Raw genomic sequence first — 10,609 nt, 5'->3', positions numbered from 1 at the left:
CAATGTTGGAAACAGTTGTGCTGCTTAATATTTTTTGGGACCTGTACTGTCTTCAGGGTTCTTTGATAAATAAAAAGTTCAAAAGAACAGTGTTTATTCAAAATAGAAATTACAATATACACTACTATTCAAAAGTTTGAGGTCAGTCCATTTTTTCTCCTTTCTTTCTTTCTTTCTTTCTTTTTTAAGAATTTAATACTTTTATTCAGCATGGATGTGTTAAATGAATAAAAAGTGATAGAAAAGGCTTATATTATTAGAAAATATTTATATTTTGAATAAACGCTGTTCTTTTCAACTTTTTATTCATCAAAGAATCACAGGTTCCAAAAAAATATTAAGCAGCACAACAGTTTCAACACTGAGAATAAATCAGCATATTAGAATGATTTCTGAAGGATCATGTGACACTGAAGACGCTGCGTCACAGAAATAAATGATACTTTAAAGTATATTAAAACAGGAAACCAATATTAGAAATTGCAATAATATTTCACAATGTTTGTTTTTTCTATATTTTAGATCAAATAAATACAGCCTTGATGAGCATAAGAGACTTCATTAAAAACATTAAAAATCTTAATGATCCCAAACGTTTGAACAGCAGTGTATATATAGAATTATTTTTGTAGCTGCAATTTCAAAAACATTACTGTCATCTGGCTTTTTTTTCATATTGATGGAGTTTAGTGCCACTCTCCAGCACTTCACTCCTTTTCAAAAAGACAACATCCGTAGCTTTGGCTTTAGCTAAGGTCACTCGCTTCTGATATCTGTTGTGCAGCAAGTACACACTCATAATGACTGGACTGCAGGAACTCCAACTCAATTACATACAACCACAGCCGGGATCGATTCTGGACCTTTATCCAGCTGTGAAATTACAGCTCAAAGAAAGATAAATAGGATGTTCTAAAAAACACAGACACTCCTCTGAAGAGCTCAGCACTATTTTTCGGAGTGGAAAATGGATTGTCTGTTTACACGTGTGCCATTCTTATTCATTGTAAGTTTGTATAAACTGACAGTGTCTGAATATTTCTGAATTTAAATAATACTTTTAAAGCAATCAAAGCAGTGTCACGCTGAATTAAATGAGCAGATTCTGGGTTTGTCGTACCTGTGAGCTGTGCTCCACCTGAGTGATGACCTCTGGGTCCAGTGGTCTGTGATTGCTGAAACTCTTGGATCGCCCTGCAGGCGTGGACTTGCGGAGCTGAGGACCTTCTATCTTAGTTTTCAGAGAGGAGTGTCGGGTGATGGAGTTTAGGACGCTGTGAGCACTGACCGGTCGCTTGTCTGTCCCTTCCTTGGCCAGTCCACTTGCCGGCATGGACGAGGTCTTTAAACCCCCTGCTGCTCCGGATGAGCCCTCACCTAGTCCCTCCACTGGCCGGATTGTTCTTCGGATGCTGGGCGCTTCTGGCCGTTTCCTCATCCTAAGATGGATAAAGTGTAGGCAAAATTACATGATAATCAACATTTAGTTCATGTTTTGACACACACACACACATATACATACTGTATCTATCTATATATACTGTGTGTGTGTGTATATATACAGGGCCGGATTGACCTCTTTTCGTGACATAGGCAAAACACATTTTTGGGGCCCCCTTCCCTATTAATGTTATTTAAGAAAAAATATAATTATATTTTCAAAATGAAATTTTTTTTTTAAGCATAGTTTCTGGGGTAAAACGCCCCCAGGGGGCATGACCAGGGCCGGATTTACCTCTTTTCGTGACATAGGCAAAACAAATTTTTGGGCCCCCCTTCCCTATTAATGTAATAGGCCTAACATTAGCTACCACCCAAGCAAACAAAAATATTTCTTAATCAGTAGAAACTGTTGCAGTGTTTTCTATCGCAATAAGCGCTTGTGTTTAATCAATAAAAATCGAATGTAGTTTGAGAACTGAGAAAGACCATTCCATTAATAGGTGCAGCGTCGTGGCCACATAACTTCAGGAGTGCATTATCTCCCTAATAATTTTAACGGTCTGGAGTCACAACCACACATCAAGACATTGTTAAGATGATTTATTTCAAGACATTTGTCATGTTTCCGTCCTGAAATCTCGTGTGTGTTGAACTAATTTTTTACGTATTTTACATAACCCTTCCATTGCAAATTCCACAACGTAATTTTAGAGCTAATAACAGGAGCCATTGATATGTAGGCTAATGCAGTTATTAATGCAGTCTAACGCTCTTAGAGAGCGAGAGAGAGAGAGAGATTAAGCGCGTGTAAATACTTGCGTCTGTGCGTCTCTCAGCAGTGTTCAGCCGCAGCGTCTACTAATAGCGAATCTTTAAGTTAAACTGCTTCAAGAACCTTGCTACTGAGAAAAGTCATGTAGCTTTTCAGCTGTGAAACTATTTTATTGATAAATTCGTGGGGCAGTGCTAACAACAAGTTTCTGGTCGTGTCTCCGCGTGTGTGCGCGAGTGCGTGTGTGTGCGTCTGTGAGAGAGAACGAGAGAAAGAAAGAGTTATTTCCGTAGCCTACATAAAACAGGTGGAAGACATGGAAATACTTTGTAATTTTTACCCTATGTGTATATATATATATATATATATATGTGTATACTGTGTGTATATATATATATATATATATATATATGAATGTATATATATGTACAATTTTTCTTTTTTGCACACCATTTTTATCATACCAGATTAACAGTTAACTTACTTGTTGAGGTTAGCTAGGTAGATATCAGCTACATGACCTCCAGTGGGTGAGCTGGCACTGGCTCTGGTGGACACCTTCTCTTCCGCAGCATCATGGGAAGCTTCTAGGTCAGCTTTGGGACTTCCTCTGCCTGCATATCCATCCGGCCTATCACACAAAATCAAAGACACCTCTAGAATTCACATAAACTATGGGCGGTCTTACTGATAGTTAATCAGTTATTACTAGTAGGACACTGAATAACTGGTTAAAGAAGCAGTTCTGATCGATATCACTAATTCAAGTCAATAAACCAGACAGCTTACATGTCTTGCACTACTATGTACTGGTGCGGCACCAGTCCCTCAGTGCCGTTGTGGCGACCCTCCCACCAATCCTCAGATGCACGGTGGTACAGCAGCAAAGACGCCCCCTTCTTAAAGGAAAGCTCACGATTGGTGCGTCCAGAGTAGTCAAAACGTGCGATGGCCTCAATGGGGTCAGACTCTGAAACGTTCAAGGACCCTGACTTTACTATTTAGAGACATGAAAGACAGGGAAAGACAAAGAGAGAGAGGACAGGAAGGGGAGAAAGTGAGAAGAGAGGAAGAGCACAAGGAAAAGAGGAAGGGGTATTGCACAAGAAGCCAGGCAGGTTAGAGCACATTTATCATAACAGGTTTGGAGCTGCAGAAGGGGTGCGTGGACAAAAGAGTGCGTGAAATAGGAGCTTCCACGATGACTTGTGCTGGCGGCAACAGTGTGTCTTTATGAAAAATTTGTGCGCTTGTTAGTACGGTCTTTTGAATGGCATCTGGGCTCACCATCATCGCTGTTGTGGATTTCAGAGGCAGCGTCAGGTGCAGGTTCATCCACTAGGTGGGGCTCAATGTGTGGACTATCACTGTTGAATTGACCACAAGAAACATGCTTCAGTGAAAACCTCAATTACAGACATTAAAAATGACAACACCACAAACTTTCACCATTGCTTTAATACAGAAACCAACATTTACATACAATACACACATCTACATTAACAAGTAAAAAAGGTGATTAAAATGAAGTTGACTAAACACCTGACTTTCTCATGATCTTGAAGAACGTTTGATCTACAGCTTACAGCTTCTGCTTGAATGCTTGAAAGGTTTTTAAATTTGATTATTTTGAATAATTTTGTAGACATAAATTGTATTAAGGTATAAATTTCCACTTTAAGTTATATAATTTAGTAAATAAATTAACAAACTATTTGTTTGGGTAGATTGGATTTTTAATATGCTTTTGAAAGAAGTCTCTTATGCTAACTAAGGCTGCATATTTGATAAAAAAGGAATTTACTCTCACTTTTGATCAATTTAATGCATTCTTGCTGAATAAAAGTAAAAATAAATAAATAAATAAATACTGACCCCAAACTTTTAAACGTAGTGTAAATAAAAATAAATCAATAAATAAATACAGTAAATAAATAAAAAGTGCACAGACACAGAAAGTTTGATTAGAAGAATTTGTACCTTTTAAAAGCTCATAATACTATTTAGATTTATTATTTGTATTATTTATATTTTGTATATATTTATATTTACTATCCTTAATATGCATGATTATACGATTATATATATTATATGATTATAAATGCATGGTTTTATTATTTGTATTCACATCGTTTTCCCCCTGCTGTCCATGACCCAATCAGGACCCATTTTTGAGCCACAATTCACTATTTTCCCCCATATTTTTTTTTTTACAATATTTCATGGTTTTTACAACCTTACTATTATTCAAAAAAAGAAAAGAAAAATAGTAATCACCAAGAATGAGTAGATGTATTCAAACTTTTGACTGCTATAGTAATAATGAGAGGGAAAGAGCAGAAGAAGGAAAGCTAAATTAAGCACATGACATTGTGAATGAGAACATTTCTGAGAACCAGTTATGATTCTCTATGTCTCACTCTTCAGGCCTGAAACAGAGTGTCCATGCTTCTTTGAATCAAAACAGGAAGCAGAGCCCAGATACGAGGATCAAAGCTGGACTTTCCTGTGGCCTCTTGACTCTAAACTGAACCTGTGCTCACTCAACTCAGCTCCAGTACGGAATCTAATGTGACTAGAAAACACAGTACTAATGCACAGTAGGTCATGAGGGCCTCAGTGCTGATAACAACTCTGTTATGCCATTCACAGGCCAAGAAACCATCTAATACCCTAGTATTAATTTAGCGAAAAATCCAACTGAACAACCTGATCTCCTATTGAGCACTCAAGCAAAAACACTGCCTAATTGCCTGTTATCACTCTACTAATAAAAACCGCTCTCTCGTAACATATGCTGGAGGAAACTGTAGAGTGAAAGTACAGTGCTCTACCCAGCTGGAATATATCTCACTAAGACCATCCCGGTTTATTACATAGACAGTTGGCAAGTATGAAGCCTGGGCTAATGAAAAGCTTAGTTTCATTAGAAAGCAGCTTTAGACAGAAGGAACCTGAGGGTAATGACTGTATAATGTACTAATCTCTGCCTGGTTTGTGTAGGGAGACGCTGTCAGACAGGTTTGGCAAAGTACACGTCCATCACAGTTTCAGTGAATCTTTAAAATGACAGACTGGCCTCATTGAGCAGTTAGTTGGTGAAGTAGATCCTGTGATCCTCCTGTCACTCCATCTGAGAGACCAAGTGTAGCTTTGATCAGGGCTCTTAAGGTAAAATGATCCATGTGGCTTCTTCACCCTCGAGCAGATGAGTTTGTGTTCAGGGAGGTCAGAAGCTGCTGTGATTTTTAATGTCTTCCCCAGAGACGCTGGATATCTCATTCTGCTCTCAGCATCAGTCTTTGACAAAACTTTTACTTTAGCATTTCAAGGACACTGTGTAAAGTAAATTTCACAGTCAAAAGTCTGGGTCACTTTTTTGAGGGCATCACAACTGTACCCAAATTGTCATCATTATATAAAAGCAAAAGTATTTAGTATATATATATATATATATATACATATATATACACACACACACACACACACACACACACACACACACATATGTATATATCATACATATAACATATATCATATGTTACCTAATAACTGTAGTACTAAAATAGAGTACTAGAGTACTGTAGTACTAAACTGTAGTACTTCATTTTCTTTTTGAGATGCATTATGACATTTTTGAGATTCACTCAAAATTATTATTTTTTTGGAATAATACACACATTACTACATAAATCAAACAAATGTTTATGCTTTTTTATGCTTTTATATGCTCAATAAAATATCCGAATTTTCACATGCATCTCAAATTCAGATCTGAGGCTATAAAGATGTAAATTAAGTTCAAATACTGAATGAACAGTAATTCCTATCAGGGCAGGAACTGAGCATGCAACGTGTTAACTACAGTATGTTGTTAACGTGTCTCGACTTCACGTGACCTAGAGCCTCAGGAAGCTGAAACGAGACTCTGACTGAACTCTGAGCTAAAAACACATCATCTCGCCAGCTCAAAGTCTTAATTACACCGCCCATGCAATCTAAACAATCCCGTGCATGAAAACCACATGAAATGAGCCTGCATCTCACAAACAAACCTGACCTTTCTTTTCACGATGACACAGCAATCTGAAGTCATTTCCTCTATGACATCCAAAACAGTTTTTAAAAAGCTGCAGGAGGGCATTTCATTAGCACTTGGCCTTGAGCAGGGTAGGATAACCTTGTTTTTCATTTTAAAACAGACCTCATGATGGTGGTTTTTGAGTCTGGCTGCCTGCCACTATTTCTGGTTGCTTTCACGGTGACATCTTTTGGGAGTCTAGGTCATGTGCTGATACATGGAAACGTATCTGTGCCTTCAACCATTGAACTGACGACTTAAATGAGCATAATATACATAGGAACTTTAAAAAGTGACTGACTCCCTGTAGGGCTCTGTTGGTCTTTAATAATGTCTCTTTATCTTTATAATGCTCAATCCATCATGTCTGACTGATTCTGCATTAAATCAAGCTCGTCTGATCAACTCATTTCTGGTTTTGTGGTTCGGCTGAGCAGCTGCTTCCATAAAATGTGGGGCCAGTATTCACTGCCAATGAATTCTGCCAAGATTATGGGATTAATTTTTCATCCTTCTTTCTTCCTTTTTTTGTTTTGTAACTAAATTCACTCTAGACTCACCAGTATTCCTCAGCGGCTCCTCCACGGTCATAGATGGGCCCCTCCAGCTCACGGGGCCCTGGAAAGATGGTCTCGTGATGTATAATAATGGTTTTGATGAGCTCGTTCACATGTGCCTGGCAGGAGACTTGGTCGTGGCCCTCAGGCACAGACATGAGTGTGGGGCCGAAGCAGATAGCCAGGTTGTAGGGGTCCATCATGTTATCATCACTGTACTGGGACAGACTAGTTAAAAGAGAGAGAAAAATACAGAGTAAAAAAAAAGAGGATATGAAAAGTCCGCTCAAATACTGTTATAATATCGTTATTTGTTCCTGTTTGCAATAGCACTACTGTGATGTAACATGGTGTAGTATTGCTGTACTGAGCAACGCTGGTAAAATGACGCTAAACGTTAAATATGATTATGTTGCATAGAACTGAATAAAAGTGATATATTGATATTTCATAGTAACATATTTTCGGTCCAATTTTTTTTACTTTCAATAAAAGTGTGTTCTTTATTGGCTTGTATTTTTTAAATTCATTATCACTAAAATTATTGAGTTAAATTAAAAAGTCTTACAATAAAATATTAAATAATTATTAAAAAGCATTTTCGGTTTTCGGCCCAGAACTTTCATTTCAGTGCATCCCTAACAAATTATTGTATGCAAATTTAATGTCAATTATTACATTCAATTATTTTATTATATACACAGGAATCACCTTTTCTGGTGCCAGCCATACCCCTTTGCCTTTAATATTTATTTGAATTTTAAGTTAATATTTTAATAACAAGAACACATTTGCATGTTCACTGCTCTCTGATATTGTTAATGGTTACATGACATGCAGGTAAACAAATAAACAAATAAAATAATAAAAAAATAATTAAAAGCTAATTTGAATATCTACTAAAACACAGCAAATGATTGGTTTCCCACAATTCCTCACTCAACCTCACACACATCACAAAATATTTTGTATCGTTTGTAGTAAGTGTTGTATCTTGATTGTTTTTATTTTATGAATATTTATTTTAATAAAAAAAAACTATTAATTATTAACTTTCCCAAGGTTTTATAAACCCCAATTTGGGAAACCCTGACTTACTGTGCATCAAAATTTGCTGAGAAAAGCCTATATTTTGGCAATTATGTTTCTTCTTGCTTTTTTTGGATGCTGTGTCAAGTTAAAAGAAATTAAACTTCCGTCTTGACACACCTGCATTCTGTCCATCTTTTTATTAACCCAAGACTATCTTAGATAAGAAATATCGCACAAAAACATTAAGATGGCACTTTAACTGCTCCGAAGAAGATTTCTTAATAATTAATTAATTCATAATGAATAAAGTCCTAAAAATAAAAATTATAAATAAATAAACAAATATAGAAAAAAATAAGAACTATACTTAAGAACATTTCTATTTCTATATATTAACAACTGATGCATGGCTTGAAGTGCACCAAATATTAAAAAAAAACAACAACAACAAAAAATGTACAAAATAGTCATACTATCCAGAAACATGTTAAAATGATCCTTGATCATATGACTATTCTCATGGAGAGACCAGCTCCTGCTGGACTAATGTGAAAAACAGATTGAGCTCCAGACTGAATCTCTAGCTACACTTCCTCGCAACAGCTCATTTATCATGAGCCTAAGCCAGCTTTCTACCATTTATGTGTGTCTGTGAGACTGCTCTGAATTGTTACACCTTTTTATTTGTTCCTTTCTTACTCCACAGTATGCCCGCTTCATTCGATTACCAAAAACTTGGATGTGTCCAAAATGTTGGGAGAGGTGTCCTTAACCGTAAGTGTTTTTGGGGTAACGGGGGGTTGGGATAAAAGCAGTAGGGGCTCCAAACCAAATTTATGGGCGCCGTCCTGCCCAAACAGTATAAGAAGAAGCATAAGAGCTTCAAATGACCTATCTCTCCTTGTTTATTTCTGACTACATTGCCGTCTAAATGAGATCTCTTGATGTGTATTTGTGAGTGTATGCCATGCATACCTACGAACGATGCACATGATTGGCTGTAATGAATGCTAGAGCGCATTAGAGAGAGCGGCAGTTCTTCAGAGTCCTATTCTGGCACCTCCATTGACTTTTATAGCAGAGGAAAGATCTATCGGCCGTAGAGCAAACAGAGAAGCCATTCACCCAGGGCTACAGACATCCAGCATGGGAGCACTAATGGTGGCTTGATGGCGACACCATATTTCAACACACATTCGCTTCCCCCTTCTGGCTGTGATACGAGGGCTGGAAAGGGTTCAGATGCTTTAGGAAAACCAGACACGCCTGCGTGCACAACGGCAGGGTTGGAGTAGAAACTAAGATCGTGTTGTGGTCTGGAGGGTCTTTCAAAAGGACCACAGGGTGGAAAAAAGTGGAAGAACGAGAGGCAGAGATACGGAGGGCTTGAGTGCTGTAGCCCTCAGCTGAGGTTGGGTATAGGCCAACCTTCTCTTTTTGGTAAGAGAATATTTCAATTTGTAGTAAAAAGGTCTTGTAAAATGGTAAGTTTAGACTGTACATAAGCTTTTTGTATGCTGGGCTAAGGTTAGCTGTAATAAATCATGGTAAATTGGCGCTGGTTTAAAGGAATCGTTCACCCAAATAATTCTAGTCATCATTTACTCACCGTCATGTTGCTCCAAACCGCTAACTTTATTTTTATTCCTTTATTCACTGAAAATCTCATACCTTCAGGGATGCAAACTCATCAGGGGTAAAAAAAAAAATGTGACGAATGGACATATGTTATGCTATTAAAGCATACAGCTTTTTTGCCAGAAAAATTTAATTGAATAATAACGTAGTAGTTTATGGAATTACTTGGAACACTGATCACAAGCCATATGGACCAAATTTAATTAAATTAAAGGAGCTTTTTTGTCCTTTCCTTTTCATATGGAAAAGAGCACCTGGGACATTCTGTAAAACATCTACTTTTGTGTTCCCTGGACATAGGAAAGTGATACAGGGTTGGAAGGACATGAGGGGGAGTAAATGATTGTCACAGACCTTGTCTTGAGTTAAAAATCACAGGCAAACAAAAGAACCCAATGACTTTGGTGGGAAAATTCATTCCAGACCAGCTCTGATCGGTTGAACTTACTGGCTGAGGAAAGCGAACAGGTATCGCATGATAACCAGGATGTTGCTGGGTAGAGACAGCAGGACTTTGCAGATGTGGACAGCTCTGTCCTGGAGGTTCTCCATGGCTGGAAAAACAACATGAACAAGAAACGAGTTTATTTAGGACAAAAGCTTCTCCATTGTCTAATCTGGTCTGCAGTGCGCACGTGTACCGTGGGTGTAGAAAATAAAGCGGACACTCACAGACACAGGACATTAGGTCATGGAAGACTTCCTTAGGAAAGAGGGCGTTCTCCAGGCCTCTGAAGTAGAGCTTTAACACTCCAGCAATGGAGTCCATATCATGATCGTTTTGGTCCCCAGCCAGCGGGTCCTCACCTGAGACACAAGAAAGAAAGAACCCTTTAAGAATGCAGACTTGATTAGAAATAGATAAAAGAAGGCTCAGCATATGTCCAGAGAGACTCACCTCTTTCAAAGGCGTTCTTAATATCATTGACTTCCACTTGAGAGCCGGACACCCTGAAAATGCCCTCATGATGGAGACCTATACAGACACAGACATGACGTTATGGAATCTCAACTAAGCTGTTTTACTGAATCTTCAGCATCATGGCAAAAAAAAAAAAAAAAAAAAGTTTAAATTTTAGTTTGTCC

General features: G+C 37.8%; 1 protein-coding gene across 1 annotated transcript in view; it reads right to left on the bottom strand.

Annotated features, from left to right (window-relative positions):
* Positions 1 to 729: 729 nt before the first annotated feature.
* LOC107655947 (SLIT-ROBO Rho GTPase-activating protein 2-like) overlaps positions 730 to 10,609 on the bottom strand; it is a 101,917-nt gene continuing 92,037 nt past the window's right edge. Inside the window, exons 14-21 of the mRNA XM_016443581.1 lie at positions 10,422 to 10,499; positions 10,196 to 10,330; positions 9,972 to 10,077; positions 6,857 to 7,081; positions 3,503 to 3,582; positions 3,005 to 3,212; positions 2,700 to 2,846; positions 730 to 1,439 (exon numbers count right to left, since the gene is read on the bottom strand). Coding sequence (XP_016299067.1) covers positions 1,091 to 1,439; positions 2,700 to 2,846; positions 3,005 to 3,212; positions 3,503 to 3,582; positions 6,857 to 7,081; positions 9,972 to 10,077; positions 10,196 to 10,330; positions 10,422 to 10,499 — 1,328 coding nt within the window. The 3' untranslated portion in view covers positions 730 to 1,090. The remainder of the gene's footprint in view (positions 1,440 to 2,699; positions 2,847 to 3,004; positions 3,213 to 3,502; positions 3,583 to 6,856; positions 7,082 to 9,971; positions 10,078 to 10,195; positions 10,331 to 10,421; positions 10,500 to 10,609) is intronic.

This window comes from Sinocyclocheilus anshuiensis, unplaced genomic scaffold, assembly GCF_001515605.1.
Source record: "Sinocyclocheilus anshuiensis isolate Anshui unplaced genomic scaffold, SAMN03320099.WGS_v1.1 scaffold51, whole genome shotgun sequence".
Taxonomy (NCBI): domain Eukaryota; kingdom Metazoa; phylum Chordata; class Actinopteri; order Cypriniformes; family Cyprinidae; genus Sinocyclocheilus; species Sinocyclocheilus anshuiensis.
Note: the sequence above shows the minus strand (reverse complement) of the source record. Positions and strands in the feature narration are given on the sequence as shown.